General features: G+C 46.3%; 1 protein-coding gene across 1 annotated transcript; it reads left to right on the plus strand.

Annotated features, from left to right (window-relative positions):
- Positions 1-10,920: 10,920 nt before the first annotated feature.
- gas2b (growth arrest-specific 2b) lies at positions 10,921-23,852 on the plus strand. Its single transcript, XM_067249237.1, has 8 exons — positions 10,921-11,051; positions 14,438-14,711; positions 15,664-15,773; positions 16,115-16,256; positions 17,766-17,829; positions 18,038-18,581; positions 18,740-18,847; positions 22,993-23,852. The coding sequence occupies exons 2-8, from the start codon at positions 14,486-14,488 to the stop codon at positions 23,218-23,220; spliced, it is 1,422 nt and encodes a 473-aa protein (XP_067105338.1). The 5' UTR covers positions 10,921-11,051; positions 14,438-14,485; the 3' UTR covers positions 23,221-23,852.
- Positions 23,853-25,052: the final 1,200 nt, after the last annotated feature.

Below are 25,052 nucleotides of genomic sequence, written 5' to 3' on the forward strand. Positions count from 1 at the left end.
ATTTTTACATAACTACATATCTATCTAGAATATATATCTATCTCTCTGCATGTCTGTCTGTGTGTCTGTCTGTCTATCTATCTGTCCAACAATACTGTAAAAAAGCCTGAGATGATCTAATGAATCCATATTCTCTAACAATGGACATGTGTGAGGCTGCACCCCTGTGTGAAGAGAGCTTCCTGTTTCTTTGGTAAACAGGAAATGGTTTAGTTTTTCTTTCCTTGTGTTTCATTCTTTACTAGACAGTCGGAATGAGAAAGAGTCTCAATGGGACCCCCAGTAGGATTTGATCTTCTGCCAGATGATATTCCTGGTACACCAGGTTGCCACACCAACAAGGGTGTGGATGGAAACCTCCTGGTTGATTGATGTGGACCTTCTGTATCTGTAGAGGTTAAACAAGCTTAGAGGACAGGAGGGAGAGGACAGGGAGGAGAGGTAGGAGAGGGAGGAGAGGGAGGAGAGGGAGGAGAGGGAGGAATGTAGAGGGGGGATCGGAAGGGAGTGTGTGTTGGCGCAGACATGCAGCGATTACACCCCTAGTCTTTTCCTCAGCCCATTGCTTTTGTTAATTTGACAGGCTCAATAAACGTGTCACCAGCCCCCTTCAATGATATTCTCTCACAGCCAACCAGCCAGAACGGTCATGGTTCTCATCCCACGGCAAGTGACTGCAGTGACCCGTGACTCTGTTCACCCATCAATTCATATTCTAACTTGGCTGCCATTTCCTGCTTTGCCCAGCCTGAACATAAGGGAATATGAGAGGAAAATAATGATTTGTGTGTGTATGTGTGTGTATGTGCATATGCTCAGCGTCTTCTGGATGAATGCTCATCTCAGGGTGGGGGGCAGGTGTTGCAGGGTTCCCAGGGGAACCAGGGGGAAGGGGAGGGGTAGGATGGAAGGACCAAATCTCTTTTTGATGACTGATGGAGCATGGGGGCACAATCAGGGTCCACAACAGCTTTGAGCACCATAAACCCACTTGGTCCCTCCACTCACTGCCTCCTGCTCTGGGCAGGGAAGCAGGGCTGAGGCTTAGGGCTATAGGGCTTCGGAGGGCTTGAGGTCATCATCCCTGAGCGACACACCTCTTGAGAACACCACAAACTTTCCTTATGTCTGTCCCTCCGGTCTCACATGGCAAATGAGACCACAAGACTAACTGGAGGAAACCTTAGTGATCACTAAGGGAGGGAATGAGTCACTGAAAGCGTATATGAGTGAGTGAATGAGTGTATTCGCTCTGTTTACACCAGACTGCCACCCCAGTTGAGCAGGGGTTGAGACAGCAACCCCTACCCCCAACCCTTCCAGACCACATCGGGTGGGTCATTAATTATTACTGGGGCTTCATTACACTGGGGCAATAACACAGTCAAAGCTTCAGGCACATTGTCTCATTTGATCTGATTCCCGTGGCTCTCTGGATATCGAGGCTTCAACAATAGAATCAGTCCTGGAACAATAACAATAAAATCACTTTAGTTGTAAGAGATCCTGGTCGCCGTTACCGTCTGTCGTCTCCTGAGGAGGAAATATGACTCCTCTCAGGCTCATGTTGCCCCCCCCTTTCCTCCCCCTTTCCCCTCTTCCCCTCACATTTCGCCCTCCTCCTCCTGTCCCTCCTCCTCCTTCCCCTCAATGCCGTGCGGATGCCGTGTAGTCAAGGTTTATGCAGAAATTCACACAAAAAACGTTTTTTCCATGAACACTGAGCAAATGTGTTATTAGAGTACTGTTACACCCCGTCCCCCGCCCCCCCGACTCCCATCTCGAAATGAAGCTGTAGTAGTTGTAGGGCAGCATGCTTGTATATCAGAGGAACCACACCTGATTGGCTGCTGCAGAACACCAGGACCCACCTCCTACAGCTGGCAACGTGACAGGGGAGCGGAGGGAGCGGATTGGTGGAGCAGGCTGGCTTGCATCATCACAGATGTTAGTTGTGAACCCCCCCCTCCCCTCCCCAACCCAACACCTAAACCCCCATTCTGCATCAGAAGAAGACCCCCCTCCCCTCCTCAACCAGCGATGGGCGTCACAGCTTTGCTGTTGTGGGGAAGTCACTGAGGCGTGGCCCACTAACGAAAGACACTCTGTTTCCTGTTTCTCTGTTTTCACGGATACGCACGCACACACGGATCTGCATGACAAACACACAGAGGTCAGATGGACTTTCAAATTTGAATTCATAAAGAGTGTAAGGACACCGGTTAATATGCACACACATACACAGAACAGCATACATAAAACACCCAAACAAACCTGTTCCCCCCACACACACACACATTACACACACACACACACACCACTTCCCTTGATACCCACGCACATCTGACACACATACGTACACAGGCCACTTTGGCCAGGTGTTTGTCTGTCTGAGTTCCGAGCTTTCTTGCACCTGTTTGGTCGACCGTTTCTGTGAACACTGCAGAGGTTTTTCTCCCTCTGCCATCCTGCTGTCAGCCAAGCTGCCATCAAAGGACATGTCCACCGCAGAGGAGGGGGAATTCTCAAGAGGATGGGTTTTAGGAAGGATGAATATCGAGCACTCTGACCTAGAAAGTGATGTGAAGGACTTTGTGTCTGTGATGGAGAAACAGAGGCTTTTATTATCCCGCGAAGGACACAGCACTAAAGTCCCTCTCCCGATGATCAGAGAGCATGGAGAGGGTGAAACTATCTCTCTTTAGGTCTCTTTCTCGTTCTTTCCTTCTCTCTGGTTCTCTCTCTCTCTTCTCTGCCATTCTTTGACTCTCTCTCTCCCTCTATCTCTCCCCTCTCTCTGTTTTGTCTCTCTCTTCTTACGGAGAAGGATTGCATGGTTAGAGACAGATAAACCTTCTCTATGGAAACAACTCTCATTCCACCTGGGGATTGGCCGTGGCCTACCGTACAATTCATTCCATTGCTTCTTAAGGCTCCAAACAAGACCATCACCAATCATCCAGTGTACAAAGACGTGATTAGTAATAATATATGACAGGCATCAATATTTAAATTTCCATGGCACTAAAAGAACAGCATTTGTTAAGCAAGTATATGCTGTATGTGTGTAGCTCACTGCTCCGCACTCTTCTCCCCCGTGACCATTTTTTCAGCACTAGACAGTTCCGCAGTCGCCCTTGTAAGCATGAGGACAAGAAGACTAGAGAGGTAGACAGAGAGAGGGGAGGGCTATGTGTGTGTGTGTGGTTGTGTGTGACTGTGTGGGGTTTGTTGTTTGTGTTGAATTAACAGATAGCAGGCATGTGTGTTTCTGTGTGGTTGGGGGGTCCATGCCAAGTGTTTCTCATTTTGTGTAGCCTCTCAAAAAACCCTCCACCAGATGGGGGCTTGCAAGGGGTAGATGTGGAGACCACTGTGTGTGTTTGTGTGTGTGAGGGGGGGTCTCTACCTAAAGTACAGGCTTTACGGACTCCTTTTGTCCTCTTGGCTGTCAGCGCAGGTTTCCTGTAGAGACACAGAAACATTGAAAATCTCATTACAAAGTGAGAAAAGAGAGAAAGTGGGGAGGGGGTGAGGTGAGGGGGGAGGGGAGGGGGGGGGGAGGAGGGCGACAACGATGGGGGTGTAGCATGTTCAATTCAGACACGCTGATGTGAGTCTAATTCAGACATCCCATCGCAAAGTGTACACCAGGGCCAGCACACACGGATGTGCACTCACACACACACACACGCACACACACACGCACGCACACACACACACAAACGCTTCTTTTTATGCTTTATTGATTTCCTGTTGTCGCTTCTCCTCTTCCACTGATTTCATTAGGCACAGTGAGGATGTGAAATCCCTAAATGAGAGAGATTTGAGATGAGGAGAGGAGGAGAGAAGTAGAGCAGGAGAGGCAGAGAAGACAGAACGGTGCGCAGACACTATGATTCACCGCCGTCTTGATGGAGAGGGTGAAACGCAGACACTATCACTGGCCGCCATCTTGTTCAGGGTCACATCTGAAGAGACCCACTGTAGAGTCATGAATCATGTTGTCATTACCCCAGTGAGAGCTAATAGACATATTGTGTGGTCACTATTGTGATTTAACCGTCTAATGGCAGGGTGGTTTAATGCTGACTGTGGTTAGAATGAGTGCAAGCAGTGGTTGTCCCATGAATGGGGTTGTGACGACCCTGTAATTTAACTGATTGCGAGATTATAGCTGCCTCTTCACTGAGTAGGTTATCACCGGACACACACACACACACACATCTCTCAGTCTCTCCTAGTTTCCAGTGGATCTTTGTTGTGTGGTTCCTAACAGACTTATGCAAAGAAAATCAACAAATGTTACATTTAATTTGGTATGTATGATTGTTATTGAAGACCAATTCCATTGAGATAAAAATGTAGTGGATACATTGGTTCATCCTTCATATGCAACAGTCTTGCACTCATCTAAATCTCAAGATCTGTTTGATCTCTGCTGCCTTTAATCACTCAGCCGCCATCTTGCTTTTCGCCGCTTTGCAGCACAAAGTCTTTCTAATTACTGTTTGGGTATGTCGTGATGGATCATCAGGGGGACTGTGTCTTTAAGGGAGGATCGCGCTAGAGCAGACACCTCTGGATGAGTGGGAGGGGGAATTCACAGACAATAAACACCTACAGGAGCGCAAACACACAGGGCTCTGCCCTTGACATTTACTGCAGGCTGCAGGAAGAAGTGCGTCTGGTTCTGACTCTCTCCCACACAAAGGCCTGTGCAGGATAGCTAGCTGTGACGCCCGGGAGACAGAAGCGATCCACACAGACGCTAGATAAGGATATTGTCAGAGGACTGTCTGTCAAGGTGGGAGCAGAGTCACAATAAAGACACAATGAGAGGTGGATTGAAATGATGAGATAACATAACTACTGACACTTCCATTCTTTTATTGCATTCACTTTATATCTGGTTTATCTGCAATCTCTATTGCGGCACGACATCCTCTCTCAGCCTCGGCCTCTCTCCCTCTTTGTCTCTCTATTCCTCTCACATGCTATCTTTCTATCTCTCTTCCTCGCTCTGCCTTTCTCTCTCTTCCTGTCTCCCTCTCTCTCTTCCTCTCCCTCTCTCTCTTCCTCTCTCTCACGCTCTTCCTCGCTCTCCAAAGCTTTCTCTCTTTTTATTTGTCACTGCATGGTGACTCAGACATTGCAGATATCCTAGATCTAAAAGATAAATCAAGTGAGTCACACTGCAACCAGACGTGATATGTCTTTCTCCCTCTCCCTGTCAGAACACACAGACACACACATAGACACACAAATACAAATACACACACAGCCTAAGTGGGGTACTCACTGCCTACCTTCTACTCCAACTGGATGCAGACAGGGAACTGCCATTCATACACATAAACATCCTTCCAAAGCTTGCTCCTTCACACCCAGACAGCTGAATAAACAAAGAAGCCGAACCAACAAACAGGTTTTAAAGCCGCTAGCTCTTTTCACAGCATTCTGACCATCCATGTGTGAGGGGTTGACTGTACGCACAGGATGAAGCTGTCAATCAACAGAGAGAGAACTAGCGAGAGACAAAATGTCTCCCTCTCTCTCCTTGTCCATCTCCCTCTGTCTGTCTCTCTCCACCCCCGCCCGCTCTCCCAAATTGAAAGTCAGCCCTTCCACCGGCCGTGTCAACAGTGAAGAAACACACTTTCTACTCCAAACTCTCGTCTCCCCTGAGCATCAGTCAGTCACTCAAGCAGAGGCCTGGAGACTGTGGATAAAGGTGCCTTGGTAGGCCTGACGTTGTAGCGACACGCACCCTGCAGAGCGGAGAGAGTAGCCCGACAGGCAGCTTGGCGCTCCACGCTCCTCTCTAATTGCTTTGATTTGCTCTCCCAGTTCAGGGAGATAACGAGAGCACTGGGACAGGTGATATGGTTCTAACAGCCACAAGTACACAAGCTGTGGGTCACGTCTGGCTTCTCCAAACCTTTCCTCTCTTCCTCTCAGGTCAGCATCTCCTGACATGACCGGGAAGGAAAAGATTGGTGCTCTCTCCATCTTGATTGTACAGGGTGCTCTTTCAGAGCATATTTCCTTTCTTTGGAACTACGGGGAGGGGAGGAGGAGAAGGAGAAGAAAGGCGGGAAGAAGGAGTGAAAGGAGGGAAGACGATGAGAGAAAAGGAGGGATGGTGGGATGGGATGATGTGTAGAATCCTGGTTCGTCAGCGAGCTTTATCCCCAAGATACCGGCCTACAGCTTTTTAGAATCAACATCAAGGGAGGGAGGGAGGGAGGGAGGGAAGGGGGGAGGGAGGGAGGGATGGATGGGGAAAGAAAGGGAGAGGGGGATGGAGAAAACAGGTATCGGAAGTGGAGATGGACAGATGTGTGGTCGTGGAGAGAACACTCAGCCAGTCGGTGGGATTCCCAAGATCCTACCCTGCTGGGTGTGGCTCCACACCACCAAGTCACATGACCCTGGAGTTTAGCCAGCCAATCAATGCTCTGGGAGCCAGGAGCATTGAGGGGAAGACACAGGAGGCCAGAGACAACAGATGGAGTGGTTGTGAGATGAGAGACAGAGAAAGAACACAAGACTGAGATAGTGAGGGAGTGAGAAGGAGGGAAGGGTAAGAGACAGACGGGGAAGGTTGGAAAAGAAAAAGAGGAGAAAACAGACAATTCATTAGACGGCCAGTAATTCTGCAGGATTCACCAGAAGCATGTTACAGAGAGCAAATGGGCGTGGCACTGCATTAACGGAGAGACAATAGGCAGAGGAAAATTATCTCTCTCATTGGCTACGCGGAAGAAGGCAGTGTGATGTCACAGACATACACCCATTTCTCTGTGACAGAGTGTGTATACACATGTCTGTGTAGGCGCCTGTGTGTGTGTCTGTGTGCATGTGTGTGTCTGTGTGCATGTGTGTGTTTGTGTGTGTGTCTGTGTGTGCATATGTGTTTTGTCTGTGCATGGGTGGTGTCATACAGATTTGTGTGTTTGTCCTTGGCAATATTTCTCTTTTTCTAAACACCTTTTGTGGATATCTCTAAAGGGGATATGGGTTTCCATGGAGACCGGGACACTTAGGAAGAAGCGAGAACTCTGGTCGTGAGGAGATACTCTGGTACTGTGAGTCTGGGGTGAGGAACGAGGGAGAGAGAGAGAGAAGGGGAAAAGAGAGAGAGGGTGGGTGGGAGGGGGAAGAGAGTGAGCAGAGATACACACACTAACCCATCGAGAGAATCCTTGGGTCTTTCCGTACAGTGTACATATGTATAGAAACACAGTATCTGCATGTCGTGGACAGCCTGTACTGGTCTGAGTCATTAGATGAGAGCAGCAGTCTAATCTCTCACCTGACGACAGGGTTAAGAGACTGCAGGCTGATAACACAGCCATTAGAAGCACTCCGTCACATGATAATGACATTATCCTGACACTCCATTACATCCACGCTTTCACTGTAATCTTGTTAAAGGCCCAGTGACAGAGAGAGCGACTCTCGCACACACACATACAAGCACACACTGACAATGCACGAGAACCCACGCACACAGAAATGTCTGAATGAATGGAGATGGAGAGAATGGATGAGGAGGAGGAGGAGGAGCAAAAGGATGCTTTTGTAAGTTATCCTTGATGCTCGAGAGGAACTGACAAAATAAAATGGAAAACAGTAATTGTTTACAGCGACTGTTTCAGTTCTATGTAGCCTAGCTTGTCATGTACCTTCACTCCTCTTCTTTGCCCTCCCCTCTCCCCAATGCCCCATGTGGTGAGCATGGAGCTGCTTTTTCTGCAGACGTTATTAGTCATAGAGCCCCCTGGTGGAGGTTTGAAACAACAACAGGGTTGCAATTTTGAAACAAGAGCAGCTGTACTCCTCCAGTGTTTATTAGAAAAATTAGAAAAATGAATTAGAACAATAACACACTGTATTATAACGATGAATTTGCGCACAATAATTATATAAATATCAATCAGCAGAATACAGTACAATACATATTTGGGTACAGTAATTTGGTTTCTTTATTTTGTCAAACTGGAAGGTTTTTGTGATTCCCAGTACAGGGTTTTTCCCGTCTGGTTATACAGGGCGGCTCGGTGCTGTATGACAAAGCAGCCAGCTAGTGTAATTAGTGATGTTGGCTAGCCTACGGCACTGACCTGCTGGCCTGCCACACGGCTACTGCAGCTCAGCTTTGATTACTCTGCTGCCTCTGACACACACACCATTAGACACCCTTATGAATGAGCCACAATCGCAGGCTAGGGTGCCTTGTTCTCCTTGCTTCCCTCACTCCCTCCCTCCCTTCTTCCTGCCTCCCTCCCCCCTTCCACCTATTCATCCCTCCCTCCCTCGTTGACTGCACTCACTCCCTTCCTCGCTCCTTGCTTCCCTCTCTAACCAGCAAGCGCATTACAAACATATTAAGTTCATATAAGAGAGATGATGAAGCACTTTTATACCATGGGCTACAAGGGGCATGAATATTATACTTACTACAGTAGAAACTACTTGCTGACACAAGTCTCCCATGTGTCTAGTGTGTTTTGAGTATGAACCTCAAATGTCTACATAAATATAACTCTCTATTACTCTTCTAAAGAGGAGATGGAGGAGGAGTGTTGAGGAAAGTCACAATTTACCAAACAAGGCATAGGTAATTCATGAGGCAAAATATTCAATTACACTCTGAAGCTTGATGTGACTAGGTGATGGAACACTGGTCTTCCCCTAATCCGAACCCATCTGACTGGCCACGCGTCCTCATGGCCCAAGGGAACAATTTGGGTGTTGCATAGCACATGGTTCCTGCTTTTCTGTCACTCCCCTGCTCCCTCCCCATCTCCTCCCTTTCCCTCCCACCAGCACCTTATTTGGGGGGCGGTTGTCGCGGGACACACACTAATGGTTTAGGTTGTCTAGGCAACGTATGATGCCATCTGTCAGGGTCTAGCTCGCTGATCCTTGTCGTGTAGCAGAGACACATGGATCCAGGAGTGTGCTTTAGAACTATACTTTCTGCTTCTCTAACAGCTCCTGGAAAACACACACACATGCACACACACACACAACACACGCAAACACAAACAGTGGTCTGGATAAGGCTCCAAAAGATTTAAAACAATTATAGCCGCCAGTATCATCAGTCGTACCGATTGCATGCCTACCTCTTGTGAAATAATCAAGAACATAAAAAACTGTACTAAAATGTGAGCAAAATGATTCCCCTTACAGTGTTTAATCACAATTTACAGTAACAGTGCAGTTCTATACAGGATGTAAACAGTGAGCAATGCTTGTAAAAGGGATGCTGGTTTTGTTTAAAAATCAAGCTGGGGTCCAGATGCCATGCAACGATTAATTAACTCTGTAGGTTTTTCTGAGTCACTGTTAAATTGGTTTAACATGCTTGTAAGACAACAGCAAGATGTTCACTACCCAAACCAACATTGATTCCTGAGGTCAAACGATGTGAATGATACCTCCAACCTGTCAATCATGTGCTTAATCACATTGAAACAGACTGGGATAAAGTTTAGTTAGATTTTATTTCATTTTCCCAAAGTAAAAACAATTTTACACAAAATTGTTTTGGATATGGGATATCAAACGCACAAACAGGCATTAGCATGTAGACATTGTATGGTAATGTGATGGGATGAATGTTAACCAGTGCAAATTAGAAAAAGGGGCTTGGAGAAAGGGGGGTGTTTGAGAGGGTGTAGAGGGAGAGTAGGGGCGTGTCTGAGAGGCATTGTGGAAATGAGGGATCTAATCCCTGGGGAGGGAAGGAGGGGGAGGGGGGGATCAACTCCACCTGGGACTATAGCACCAGACATGCACAAACACACTGGCATGAGGATTAGAATGTCATTGCCTCAGCGACCACTAGATTGATAGCATCCCCCTTTAACTCCAACCCTTACTCCCCTCTCTATCCCTTCCTCTCTGGACCAAAAATGTGTAATTATAGCCCCCCCCACCACCACCACCACCACCACCACCACTCCCCCACACAAGCCTGAGCACCAATAAACAGGACATTAACGAGTGTTGAGCAGGGGCTGGGGCCTGGAGGGCTGCTTTACCAGGCAAGGTCGTCAGGAAGGAAGCTGAGAGGTGGGTGACGCGGTAACGCTGCATGCTGGGGTGCAAAGATGATTCAGAGTGGTGGGACTGTTGCTATTAAAGGTAATGAGAATGAAAGTCTATTCTAGTCCGTCAGTTGAGGGTGATCAGTCACTGTGTTCCGGTTGACCATGTCAAACAGCGCCATCTGTTGATACAGGTAAAAAATCACAACGCAGACTCACGTTTTCAAACATTCAGATAGTTAAAGTCTTTAATCACAAACTCTATTTCAAATTGAGCACTTATCAACATGAAAAACTATTTGCTGCAGTTACTTATGTGCTGTTTATGATGTTTTGCACCTGGTTTTCCCTACATCCTATAATGAGTAGTCTAATCGCTGCGGCTGCTCGTCCCATGTTGAGATTATAAAACATTCCCACTTTGATTACAGTTTCCTCAGTCCCAGCAAATTGGCCCACGTGAATTCATAACAAACTTTCTCTAACATTGACTCAGTTGCAAGATTATTTAGGTGAGTGATTTTTAAAGTAGGCTAGGAAGGTTCCTGTAGTCTACTTTAAAGTATATGTTCAGATACTGCCTTCAGAAAGCGTTTTTTATATTGACTCTAACGTTTTGTTTATTCTAGTTGTGACAGGCAAAACTAAGGAGGCGTGACAAACTTAAACAATTTGACGACTTTGATAAATAACTAGTGGACAACCGAGAACAAATACTGGTCCAGCGCTATGCGGAGCATCATGTAAGATGACACCGTTGGCTTTGAAAGGCGCAGGGATGTTCTTTGGACATGTGGAAGTTACCTATAGTAGCCTATAGCTAGTCATTATTGTGCAGTCATCATTTCCCATAGTGGACCAAGGGGACGAGAGGAACGTCGCTGGGGATGGTCGATTTCGTGCCTTTTCATAGAGGGTCTGTGTTGGGCAATTCTGGATGTACTTTCTAAAGTATTCAACTTCGCTTTTGACCTGAAAAACGATTGTGTAAGTATTGATTAATTATTGTTTTGATTAAGACGTAATCATTTTGTAGATGATTAGGCTGTTAATACAATACGTATATACAATACGACATAACGTAGCCAATTTCTTTTCTGAGCGTTTGGCTTGAGTGTTTCAGTAGTATAAACTTTGTAATTTGTTCCCACTTAATCTCTACTCATTACTTATGTGGCCTCATCAGTTTACATTGTTAGATTGTTGGCGAAACCTACAATAAACACAATAATTACCAATCATATGATAATTCAAAATCATAATTCTGAATTCTGAATGCTGAATTCTGAAACCAAACTCAAATCCAAATTGCCATATGGTCACCTCTAAAAATTGAAGTGATTAGGCCTACACCTGGATGTGATTGAAACTGAAAATCAATGCAAAGATTGAAATTGGTGTTTAGGTCAGAGATGGATCTCTCTCAAACACCTAGCTATGTTAGTTTGGGCCAACTACAAGTTTTCACATGGGAGTTCCAGACGGCCAACATTAGGCCACTAGGACATCAGGTCTATGTGTTTTACTGTTTTGGGGTGCATGCCAAGACTCAAATCAATGAACAGATTGTGCTGCGGCCACTATTTATTATTTTAAAACGTCATCTTAAACCTGTTCAGGATAGGGTATAGAATTCTTTCAATAGGATTTCAGTTGCCAAGTATTTTTTTATTTTCGTATTACTGTTTCGAGCCAGTGCAGCTGTACAACGCAAGGCCTCCATTGTTGGGGGTGTATAAACAGAGGTAAGCGATGGACCCTACCATCCTCTCGGCCTTTGGCTCGCTGGTTTATTTAGTCTGGAACCACAAGAGGGAACACCATGTGTAGTGGAGCTAAGACGGCCGCCCGCTGCTCACCAAGACCAAATACTGGCCTTCCATCTCAGGGAATTCACTTTTAGGTCCAGCGGTTCTGGATACATTTGGGTTCTGTACAGAACGGTCTGAGGTTCAAAAGCCACTTGTTGCACATGCATGGGGTCAAGGTCTGTCAAACCAAAGACCCCCCTCCTCTCCTCTCCCAACCACCTGCAATTCACTTCTGGAGTGTTGTATTACCTCAGATAAGCTGGTTCAACTCGGGAGGTGATACCGGTGAAGACTGATCTTGGTTTCACTGAAGGTTTAGGTTGCTGCTGCTGTTGGGTGGGCTGTTGGCCATCAATATGACCTCACATAACTCATTTTTTAGTGAATAGTTTATTCAGACTGTTTTGTAAACTAATAGTTAAGCCTGAAGCATGCAGGGAAGGAGTAGAGGTGCAGTATTAGATTACTCTGTGTCTGTATGAAAGAATCCAGCTGGTTTGCTGGCCTGGGATTGACTTACAAAGTCATCACAGCTCAATAAAGAGTGAAACCTTGATTCTCACTACAATACAGTTCTCAGGTAAACTTGTCTCGTGACAGTCTTCTAGTTCAGTTACAATAGCCCACCCAGGCAACTCCAGGACAAGGAAACTTGAAAAGAGGGTCTGTGTTGTAGCGTACAGGAGAGAGAATTCTGTCAGCTAGTTGAGAAGTTGATTGTTTACCAGCTGTATGGGGCTGCAGAGCGGCCCTCTGGAGAGCTCAGGGTCGGGCACAGTCAGGCCACGGGCAGCTAACCCATCAGTCATTCTGTCAGCTTTGGTAGTCCAGGTATTTGCATGAACGGTTTTTACCCTGCAGAAAGCTCATGTTTGCGCAATACCTAATGTCATTTTGCTCAACCGAAAGGGAGGTTCTCGTCTGAAGATGTTCCCTGTCATTAAGATACACACCAGGCAGCACAAGGAGGGGACTATTAGAGGCTGCAGAATTTCGTCGAAGCAGATCGAGGGGAACATTGTAGGTAGGGCAAAGTAAATGAGCTGGAATACCCAGCACGAGCAGGTATGGGCCTGTGTATGTGTGTGTACAGTAGGCAGTGTGTGTGTGTGTGTGTGTATAGTAGGCAGTGTGTGTGTGTATGTATGGTTGTGGGAGTACAGCAACACCTATTATTACCACATTTCTATATTTTTACTCTGTGATAAGGATGCCTGCTAAGAAAGACGTGTCAGCAGGGAAATGAAACCATAATGATGTCCTTAGAGTCAAAATAGTAACTTTAGGTCCAGGTGTAACACCTGGTTGGTCCTAATATGTGTGTCTCTGTGTGTATAAGTGTGTATGTTGATGCATGTGTATGTGTGTGTGTGTTAGTGTGCGCGAGAATAAAGGAGGCTTTTGTTGAAAAGGGAGGCCAACCAGTGACCTTTGTCTACATTTCCCAGCAGAATCCGTCCTCTAGTGGAGGTGTGAATGTGGCACCTGTGTGCTTAGTTTGAGTCTCAGACTCCCATGGCCCTGCCGGTCAGCATCTCCACAGCCCCCACCCAAGACCCCTGTCTCCTGGCTGAGTCTGGTTAGGTCAGCAGCAGCAGTAGTTTAGCAGCTCCCCAGTCCGTCCCCTCCTCTAGACCGTCTGAACATCAGTGCTGGAATAACGCACACCACACAGAAGCAGATCAAACTTCACTCCCAGGGCCCACAGTATCTGAAAACGGTTTTATTGGATTGTTTTAATTAATATGGCAATACTAGCTACATACATTTCTGCCAAGTGCATCATGCCCTGGTTTCCGTCCATACATTATTTTATTGACCCTCATTTATTAAGACAAACAACCTTATTAAGAACACATTCTTAACATCATTTTAAATGATGGGTACATACCAAATATGTTGTATGTCACCAAGGCAAGGTTGCAGCATGGCCCAGAGCAGCGTCTATCGTGGCCCTTCAAGCAGGACACAGTCAGGACAGGGGGACAACACAGCAGACGTCGGTCTGATCACCTGTCTGAGTCTTCCCTCGTACAAGTGTCCTCCAGGTGTGGCTCCACAGCTCTGCAGCCCTGCCTGGGTGGGAGATGACATCATCCCACTTCCTGTGTGAAGGAGCCATTGTTTCTTAACAGAAAGAGCAACTCCCAAAATGTTTATCTATCAACTGATATCTATCCTTTTGTTGTTCTGCATTCATATCTGGCATGTATTCTTATCTTATCTGTTCATCCAGTGCAGGTGTTGTTTTTTGAGAATCAGATTAACAGTGAAGCTGGTGTTGTCCTAGAACCGCAGAATCCTGAGTCTGGAAGGGTTAGGCAGTCTTGGAAGCTTACTGGCAGGTAAAGCTGCCAGTGGCCAAAAACACAAGCCACATTGGTTTGTGTGTGTTTGTGTGTGTCAATCAGCCGATATACCTGGGAAAACAAAACACAAATCTTAACAGAAACATCCCAGGATTTGAAAGTCCCTTGGCTAACAGCATCAAGACTGACAAACAACCTGACCTCACAATACACATAACACATGCAACCCTTCCCGTTCATGCTCTACCAACAGGTTCTGAGTGTCTAAACCATCGTGGAAGAGAGGAGAGAATAGTCAGTCATGATGAATCCAGAGTGCCCCCAGAGTGCCCCCCAGGCCCCCCCCAGCCCTGAGAGCCCCCGGCAACAGACAGGTCTGGGGATGCTGTGTCCCCTGAGCCCCAAACATCGCCCCGGGCCAGGCCTGGCCAGTCCTCAGGAGTACAGCCAATGGCTGCCCTGCCGCCACGAGTCCAGCCTGCTGCCCATGAAAGAGGATCTGGCCATCTGGCTCAACTGCATTTTGGGTAATGTAGTATTTCAACAAAGAAGAAACTGTGCTTTAAAAACTTGTGTCTTGTACAATAGAGGAGCAGCTGTGCATATATAATAACTTACTTCTGGCTATTTTTGCTGTTGTTAATTTGTTCTCACACACCTTTGTTCAGATTTCACCCCGCAAATGCTGAAATTAAGTGTTCTTTTATCCGTTATGTATTTAATTTGACTCCTACATATTTTGTTAGTTTCTAAATACAGGATGTTATTCATAAAACACCACTCACAGTCCTTCCTACTGCTTTGAGCAGGAAATTGGATCATAAAGAATGAGCTACAGCACTGTGAAAGATAAAGCCCTGACCCTAATCCCTGTCATGGCCCTGCATGCCCCGTCGCTGAGAGGAACCCTGTTCACATTCCTGCTGAAGGGCTGTTTCTTCAGAACAGTCTGAAAGGAGGATGTAAAGAGACCAAACGTGTCACAGCGTGCCAGTGTATGACTAGACAGTCTTAAACACACAAACACACACACATAGACAAACACACACAGACAAACACACACACACAGACAAAGACAGGCGTCTGCTGTGTCAACAATGTGAAGACACGCAGAAGTAATTTGTAGTTCTTAGAATCAAAAGCGTGCATGATACGTTTGACGTTTGATTTATGTGGTAGATGTAACAGGACAAAAATATTTAATTAAGTGGCTTTGAAAGACATTTTCATTGTTTATACTTCAAAATCCCTCCCATATTTGTATGGAACTTATGTGGAATGAGTAGCTCTGTCCGCTTCCAGAAAACCACCAATGTAGTCCCAGACATTGGTTAATTTCTAGATGTTTGGACTTCCATGCAAATCTGAGGTTGGAATTTCACCTGTGACATGTACGTTGGCGTAGGGGTCAGGGTTGTGGTTGTGGTCAGACAAGGGTCAGGGTTGTGGTTGTGGTAACAGTCTCTCTCCTGTCTTCAGGTGCAGACCTGACTGCACACAGTCTGATGGACCGGCTGGACAACGGGGTTCTGCTCTGTGAGCTGGCCCAGGAGCTGCAAGATAAGATGATATTAGCCAGCAATGAGAAGGTACCACACAGAGAGAGAGAGAGAGAGAGAGAGAGAGAGAGAGAGAGAGAGAGAGAGAGAGAGAGAGAGAGAGAGAGAGAGAGAGAGAGAGAGAGAGAGAGAGAGAGAGAGAGATTGGCTCTGGTATAACCAGACAACAAAGTGTCCCTCTGAGATTCTCTGTTGCTGAAGACTCTACCTGGTTCTTCTTTTTACTGACCAACTGGGTCCATTTGAACTGAGTTTACAGACAACATGATGTTCCCACAACCACTTTCTAAAATAAAGTGTATGTGTGTATTTGTATGTGTGTGTCTGTCTGTGTGTGTGTATGTGTGTACGTGTGTGTGTGTTTTACCCAGCCCTTCGTCCGCAGAGTTATCCACTGGCGTCCTGACGCTTCCTCCGGATCCTTCTTTGCCCGTGACAACACCGCCAACTTCCTGTATTGGTGTCGAAAGATTGGCGTGGATAAGGCTTATCTGTTTGAGTCTGAGGATTTGGGTGAGTGTTCCGGTTGGCCTGTGTGCTCCCCTCACTCTCTCTCTCTCTGTCTCTCTCTCTGTCTCTCTCTCTCTCTCTCTCTCTCTCTCTCTCTCTATCTCTCTGTCGTACTGTAGGAGAGGGGAGGGCTACTGAAGGTGAAATTAGAACTTTCAGTCTTCAAGGGCATGTTTACCATTCCAATGACCTACTTGAAAAGTTTGCTCTTTCACTTGAAGTAAGAACATTTCATGAATGAATGAAAGAAAGAAAAAACACACAACCTACCAGGAGAGGGAAGGTGCGTGTGTGTTCGGGTGTTATTATTAAGCCAAGGGAGAAAGAGAGGCAGGTGAGGTAGATCAGAGGAAGTTCAATCGCTCCCACGGTCCGGAGACTCTACTGTAGAGAGTCAGGCTGAATCTGCAGGATCAGGAACATTTACTGTTGTATGCGCTCGATGTTATAATTGTTTCCCTACTTTCTCTCTCTTTCCTCCTTCTGCTGCACCCTTCGTGTAACGGACAGTGTGGGGAGGGAGACATAGAACATGCCAAAGGCATGTTCTATGTCTCCTCTCTATACCTCTCATTTATGGGGTCAGCTGGCTGAGCGGTTAGGGAGTCAGGCTATTAATCAGAAGTTTGTTGGTTCGATTCCCAGCAAGCCGAATGACGTTGTGTCCTTGGGCAAGGCACTTCACCCTACTTGCCTCGGGGAGAATGTCCCTGTACTTACTGTAAGTCGCTCTGGATAAGAGCGTCTGCTAAATGACTAAATGTAAATGTATGCACTGAATTGGGATTGATTCCCTTTACTGAATCAGGATTGATTCACTTCATTGTATAATCTGCTGTATTAGATTTGATTCTTTTGACTGAATCATCTGCTGATTCACTTCTCTGAATCATTTGTTGTATCTCAAAGAACTTCACAGAGGACAGTCAACTGAAAACAAGCTACTCAAGGTACTTGTCGTCCACTGATCCGCTTCAAACACTGCTTGTTGTGTCTCCCAGCATGCTGTGTATCTCTTCTGTGTTTCCTCTCTGTCTACTATGGAATCAGCTGCATTTGATCTGGTGATACATTTGGATTTGCAACCCTCATCTGTGGTCACGATTCATGTTTTCATAAACAAAACCCCAAAATATTTGAGTGGATTTTTCCTCAACTTCTCCTTGAGAAAGATGTGTTTCTTTATAACAAGCCAATATTTTGCTTTGATATTTTTGATCAACTCTAAGATCTAAGCCTTTGAAGGTTTCATTACAGACAGGACTGTGCGTTGTACCTGTTGTGCGGCCTTGTGTTGTGCTGTGTTGTGTGGTACGGTTCTACGCTATGCTGTTGTCCCTCTGACAGTCTGATCCAGGGTTCTAACATCATTCATAGTTGTCCTTCCTGTCTCCGACTGTGGTTTATCTCTCAAGGCATCTGTCATCTCCTGTTACAAATGAATAACCCCTATTGTTATATTGTGTGTCTGTGTGTGTATGGCTGTGTGTATGTGTTTGTGTGTGTGTTCAGTACTCCACAAACAACCTCGGGAGGTCTGCGTCTGCCTGATGGAGCTGGGGAGGATTGGGATCAGGTGAGTTACAATGACCAGGTGAAAAGAGGGCAAAAACGTTTGTTCTGCCTCTTGTCTTTCTCTCTTACTGTCTCTTTCTCTCTCTCTCTCTCTCTCTCTCTCTCTCTCTCTCTCTCTCTCTCTCTCTCTCTCTCTCTCCCTCTCTCTCTCTCTCTCTCTCTCTCTCTCTCTCTCTCTCTCTCTCTCTCTCTCTCTCTCTCTCTCTTAGGTATGGAGTGGAGCCCCCAGGGCTGGTGAAGCTGGAGAGAGAGATCGAGAGGGAGGAGGAGGCCAGGTCTCTATCCCCGTCATCCCCTCTCCCCTTCCCCTTCTTCCCTCCTCCACCTCTCCCTCTCTCCCCACCTCTGACCCCTGACCCCACCACCCCGGTCTCAGAGACCCCTCCCCGGCCCTCGTCCCCTGTCGCGGTCGCAGCTTTCTCTCCCCCCTCCACGCCTCCGCCCCCCACCACCTCCTCGTCCACCCAGACCTCCCTCTCAGGCAGCCACACGAGCACCGCCTCGGTCTCCACCCAGACGCCCCTTTCCGCCTTCTCCAGCACCCACGCCCCCCCCTCCACAGCCACACTGCTGCCCCCCCCAAACCTCACTGCCACCTCTGCCTCCACCACCCCTGACAAACCACTGCCTCCACCCTCACCCCCTGCCTCCCCTCCGTCACCCTCGCCACTGCCCTCGCCCTCTCATACTCGCCCCAGCAAGTCCTCTGGCAAGAAGGTCTCCACAGGAACTGGAAACCTGCTCGATGACATTGTAAGTACCTAAATCATAGCCTTGAAATCTTACTTACTTTGTCAGTCCTAATGCTGTCGACGGGCAGAGTTGCATTGACTTTCTTAGTACGACTTAATAAGACTTAGTAAAGACGATAGTGAGGAAAGAGGCTATCTAAGAGGCTTTGGTTGTTCTAGGTAAGGAACATCATTGAGGACCCTCCTTGCAGCTGTGCTGCCACATTCCCTGTGGAGAAGCAGCCTAAAGGACGCTACCGCCTGGGCGAGAAGGTCCTGTATGTACGGGTACGTCCACACACACACGTTCACCCACTCTCCTCCACCATCTAACGCCTTCTTCCATCCTCCTCCATCCTCCCAGGACTGACCTCCAATACAAAAGCATGTTTACATTTACATTTAGCAGACGCTCTTATCCAGAGCGACTTACAGTAAGTACAGGGACATTCCCCCGAGGCAAGTAGGGTGGAGTGCCTTGCCCAAGGACACAACGTCACTGGCCTGGCGGGAAATCGAACCGGCAACCTTCTGATCACTAGCCCGATTCCCTAACTGCTCAGCCACCTGACACCCTCCCAGATATTTCTGATAATACTCATGGACTGTATTTTAATTATCAGTTGTTGATAACATAATTAGAGCAGCTTTTCACAAGTAAATATAAAACAACGTAAAACAACTAAATATAGAGAACCAGCTTCCCATGGAAAAGAATTATATGTTGGAGTGTTGATTGGCATGGGGCTGTGAGTGTGTCTGATGTATGACGCGGGCTGTGTGGGAAATGTGAGTGTGTGTAAGTGTGTCTGTGTGTGTGAGTGTGCGAGTTCTGGGTATGTTTGCTTTTGTTTGTATGCTTGTGTGTGTGTGTGTGTGTACCATATGAGACTCTGTGTGGAAGGAGTGAGGATCTGTAGAAGGACTAAGCAACGCCTCATGGGAGCTGAGGTTGCTTGGCAACCAGTAGACTGAGTTCACACCTTCCAAAGGAAATGAAAAAAGGCTCTCAGTCATACTGACAACACGCCCTGGTTTGTATTACCTGATTTGGCTTAATTTGGCCTGAGTTGACACTGGTATGATCACAAAAACAATGTTGTACGTAACACACCTACACAATTGTCAGCACACATTTTGCGTGTGCATTCATGGTTGGTGTATGTGTGCGTGTGTGTGTGCGTGACATGTTAGTGTCCTCGCTCAGCAGTGACCAGTAAGTCACACTAGGCACGGCTGTTTCCCTCGCTGGCTAATCGGTCGCCAACACAAAGCCATATAACGCTCAGTTAAGCCCATTGAAACCCAGCGACTCTCACTCTGCTAACCCAGCAGTCTGAGTGACGAGCCTGATGGAGCTGTCTGTGGCAGTCTGCTGCTGGAGGTTCACTTACAACTGCATTCCTGTTCCTGCTCCCTAAGCAGCCAGCAGCCTGGGTTTACTGCTGTTTAGACATAATGGCTGACTGGAGGGAACACCTGTTTCTGTGCTCCTCTCTCCTGTCTGGCGGCAGAGAACAAGCCCCGACGCCACATCAAAGGGAGAAGCCTCCATAAAGCAGAGCGGACGGGCTGTGAGGATGGTTCACAGCCAGACTGATTCAGGAGGGGTGTACGCTACAGTATGCTGACTGAAAAACAGAGGGGGAAATGGCATGGCCCGAAGGGTTCATTAATGTGATCATAAACAATCTTCTATTCTATGTTCCTCAGCAACGGCATGTGTGTCTGTTCAGTGTGTGTTATATGCAGTGTGTATATGCAGTGTTCGGTGTGTGTTATATGCAGTGTTCAGTGTGTGTTATATGCAGTGTGTATATGCAGTGTTCAGTGCTTTTACCAAATCAATTATGTAATAGACGGCCAATAAGGTAATAATTTTGCATTATTGACTAATAGCTGTTTTATGGTTTTGGTCATTATTACATTATTGGCTGCTACACACACTCTTTGCTGGTCTAAAAGATCCACTAAAGAACTACAGCCCCAATCGGTCCTGAATGCATTGTGTGTGTTTCAAGTGAGAGCCTTGGTAAAATAGCCATTAAGAGATAGGCCTGTGAGATAACCTTTACAGCCATACCTGCTACTGTAGGTGGTTTGTACAGCCAAGTGTGTGTAAGTATGTGTGTGTGTGTATAAGTGTGTGTGCTCGTCTTTTTAAAGAGCCACAGTCTATTGATCATAGAAGGCAAGTCATTAGTGGTGTGATTTAATTAGACTGCATCTCGTTAAACAGTGCCCTGGTGCGACAGCTTCCCTCCCTCCCTGCCCTCCATCCATCCATCCCCTTCTTCTCGTCCTCGCTCCACCCCCTCCCTCGCTTTCTCCCCTTTTCTCGTTTTGAGGTTTTTCTATCAGGGCCCCCACAGCCTCCTCTTCTATTGAAGGAGAAGGGCTTTCTGCTTTCTTCTCCAGGCATAATGAAGAGCCTGGCTGTATAGCAGGAATGATCTCTGCCTCAATAGAAGGCTGGCCATTACAGCCTCTGTGAGAATCAGCTCCCTGCCTCTGCTATCCATTACCATCAACTCACACTGGAATCTATGATGAAAAGACAACATCTCACCATTTAGCATTCATTGTGGATGTGCGATAATAGATATTTTGTGTATCTGATATTTTTTTTTTTACCAAACCTTAGAAAAATACTAACATATGATTATTAGAACTGTTGCTACTATCTCATCCTAGGTTTCGTCTTGGTTTTGTCTTTTTGATCAGCCCGTTTTGCTGATCATTACCATTTTTAACAAGACATCGGGCAGACATCAGTTTTTCCTGTTCTGTTCATAAAACGACACATTTGTCTGGATGAATAGAGTGTTATTTACCTCATCCATCAAGTCTTGGTAAACTAACAAACGGGTCCACGTTCCATCCCTCGCTAGGTGGAGATGGCTGAAGCCTGACTCCTACTGGCTGACAGGACAAATGCAGGTCCACATCATGTGTGTCCTCATGAATCTTTCATAGAGGCAGGAGGGGAGAGAATCAATGAAGCTGCCTGGAAGCACCCGAGGGAGACCAGCAGTCAGCTTATGGGCCACAGACAAGATGTGTGTGTGTGTGTGTGTGTGTGTGAGTGTGAAGGGGGGATGGACGACTGGGATGAGGAATCTGATTATAGAGAGCTAGAGGAGCTAGATTTTAAATGTCAAAGATGCACAGTGTGTAGAGAGCTGATGATATGGATCAAATAGAACAGAGAGTCATGGGCTGTTCACTGTATTGCACTGTACAGCTGGGATTCATGTTTAGCATTTGGAATGTGCAGTTAACTCCCCTGTTTTGTGAAGCTGTAAGGTCGCTGTGAGGAACCCTCAGCTCCTGTGTGTCTATGTCCCAGCCCCTCCCTCTTTCCCCCTCACCTCTTGTGTTTGTTTGGCATGTCAGACTTGACCCCCCTGTCAGCCTGAACATTTTAATCTCCTAGCCAACAGCTGAGCCATATCCCTTTTGAGAGGGTCTTGGGTAATTGAGATAACCAACCATGGGGTGTGTGTGTGTGTGTTCCAATCTCCATTAGTACGCGTGGCGGGGGGATAGAGGGGCGGAGAGATGAGGTGTACATGTGCTTGTAGGATCAGACTTCTAATGACTCCGTAATGAAGGTTTTATGGGCGATAAGGAGAGGGGGGGCGTGGCTGTGTGACAGGAGGACGGATGGCCTGGCATTGGTCTCTGGGGAGAGCTGCTCTCTGGAGGGAACAGCCCGTCTTTCTCTTTCCCTCCTCTCACTCGGTCCCTTTTTTGCCGTCCTTTTTAATATCAGAGCCGTTGCCATAGCAGCCCAAGGTTTTCAGGAGCAGGCCAGTGGGTAGAGGTGTCAGCAGAACACCTGCTATCTCTCACTGTCTCCTCCAAACACTCGACACATTGGAACACTGAACACAGATGTTGTTGTTTTCACAGCCTTCAAAATAGGTTCTGAATATCTGCAATCAATTTCTTAGTGTGAGTGTGTATGTGTGTGTGTGTGTGTGTGTGTTAACCCTGGGTTATGAGCTCAGCTGGCAGTACAAGTCAGGGTTTCTTGAGTCTTAATGAGATTTTGACAAAGCTGTCTCAGAGATCATTTGCCTTTCATGGCCTTGGTTATAAATGCTGAGAGAGAGTGCGTAAATATTTGATTAGGAAGGGGGCGGGGGGCATGGGGGGGTCGTTTCCTTGCTTCAGGGATGCAGGGGCTAGCAGCCATACAGTGTGTATGTGTGCACGTGTGTAGGTGTGTACAGTATTTGCACGTGTGTAGGTGTGTATGTGTGTGCTGGACGGTAGCCCTCTAATCAACTCTCAGGTTTGGTCTGGTATTATATCAATCAGGTCAAAGGTTGTGTGTTTGTATCTGCAAGTCCCTCTGCACACAAGCATCTGCATCACCAGGTCCCTGGTACCCGACTGATTTTCTCTGCTGTGACCTTGTTTGTCAGATGCTGAATGAACGCCATGTGATGGTACGTGTCGGAGGGGGCTGGGAGACCTTCAAGGGATACCTTCAGAAGCACGACCCCTGCCGTGCCCACGGCCTCATACGACCCGAGGTCAAGGCCGGTCGAGCCAAGGTGAAGGTCAAAACCCCCAACATGAAGGACGACTCACCTGACAGCTACATGGTGGTCGGAGCCCACCGGAGCAAAAAGGGATTCAAATGGTCCTGATTCAAACATCGAGCTTGTATCTCCATCTACATGGAGATACTTAGTGAGATTCAAACATTTACACAGAGATACTGAGTGGGATTTGTTAAGTTCACCATTACGACAAGGTCCACAAACGTGGGGGGTGAATCAGAATCACCCCAAAGACAACACAGGTTCAATAGTGACATGGTGTCAAAGCTGGTTAACAGCAAACATCCAGGCAACTACAGGTCACCCTGGATGGAAACATTATTTGTAGATTAGGTTAAAGGATTGTTATTACCTGGTTTTAAATATACCCCAGAATGGTAATGAATTAGTGTCAGGTGCGGAAAGGGCAATATGTATGCTGTTACTTATGACTGTGGTCAATGGTCTATCTTTTTTACGACTTTAATATGTCAATAAGATATTGAATGTTTTTCCATAAACATGGTAGAGTAAAAATACATGTATAAAGTGTATTGTCTAGAAGCGTCTAGAAGTGTATTGTCTGGTTGAAGGGATCTAGATAAGCATGTGTAGCCTGCCAGGCCTGACGTTCTCCCCATGACGTATCTATCTCTCTCTTTCCAAATATTAGATTTTACAAAAAGATATTTTTATATAATGTAGTACCTTGAGAAAATATAGTTAATAAACAAGTCGTGTAATCCTAAATGTGTTCAAATATATTGGAATTGATTATCATGAAATAAATTATGATTCCTTCTTTTATTTTGAAATGCTCGTCTTTTTTTCTACCAGGGGTGAAGTGGGGGTACTATCAAACTGTCATCCTTCCACAGGATGGAAAAATCAAAATGGTCTACACTGGAAAACTAAACCCTACAGTACTGGTTTCTTCCTCTAGGTGGCATTGTGTGTCAAGCAATATAAAGCCATTGAGAATGTCTTTGCAATCCTTCTGTTCAGGACTGAGATGCTGCAGGCCTAGCACCCATTCTTCATGTCAAGGCTAAGCACACGCTGATTATTGGTATGAGGTGGATATGGAGTGGACCACATATTCATACTGTGTCAGCAAATACCACACCAGGATTAGTTCTTCACAAGGCCAACATCCGTCATGAATCATTAATCAAGCAAACTTGAATGATTATGAAGCATTGAGCTCCTACTATAACATTCTTATTTTTGTTGTGGAGGTACAATGATATACACAGTGACACAGTAATTATCAACATCCCAGTAGAATAGTAATTACATTTTATTTCATTAAAATAAATTAGATTTAAAAATGGACACGTCTTAATACATAGAAAGAAAAGAAACTGTAATGATCTCATGCGAGACTATAATGTCTTTTTAACTCTTCCCCTACTCTCTCCACTCTCCACAGATGTAATAACCAGTAGAAATGACTAGTAGAAAAACACAGCAGTGCTACTTGGAGAAGTGCCACTTGGAAACTGTGGCGTTGATTGACAGCATGTCTCGTTGCTCAGACAGCACTCTGTCCCTGGTTTGCCTCTGGAGATCTCCCATTTAGACTGTCTCTGTCGCTTGTGCATTGTTCTACATTGTGCTTCCCTCTTCTCTCTCTCTCTCTCTCTCTCTCTCTCTCTACAAGCCTTTTGATAGTTCAGCAGTGTTGCTATGCTACGGTTGACAGATAGTACACTATCACATGATCATGTTATCATCCAATTGGATAAGGGGAACAAAGCAGTAGTGCCAGTTCATTGGCCAGTGGTGTTACTCTCCTAAGCAAACCTGGGATGAACGGGAGTGCTTCTGGTGCTCTCAAGCTAGTTTATTATTCCCATTCATCCTAGGCAGCCATAACAGGTGCACCTGGGGTTTTGAGAAGTATTGTATTTCAAGATGCTTTCTTCTTGTTTGCTTTT

The sequence above is a fragment of the Osmerus mordax genome, chromosome 13 (genome assembly GCF_038355195.1).
Source record: "Osmerus mordax isolate fOsmMor3 chromosome 13, fOsmMor3.pri, whole genome shotgun sequence".
Taxonomy (NCBI): Eukaryota; Metazoa; Chordata; class Actinopteri; order Osmeriformes; family Osmeridae; genus Osmerus; species Osmerus mordax.

Excerpts from the sequence above, each read along its gene's own strand:
- gas2b (XM_067249237.1), top strand. The coding sequence starts at position 14,486 with ATGATGAATCCAGAGTGCCCCCAGAGTGCCCCCCAGGCCCCCCCCAGC. Across the intron at positions 15,774-16,114 it reads TATTAGCCAGCAATGAGAAG|CCCTTCGTCCGCAGAGTTAT; the intron begins GTACCACACAGA and ends TGTTTTACCCAG. Across the intron at positions 16,257-17,765 it reads GTTTGAGTCTGAGGATTTGG|TACTCCACAAACAACCTCGG; the intron begins GTGAGTGTTCCG and ends GTGTGTGTTCAG.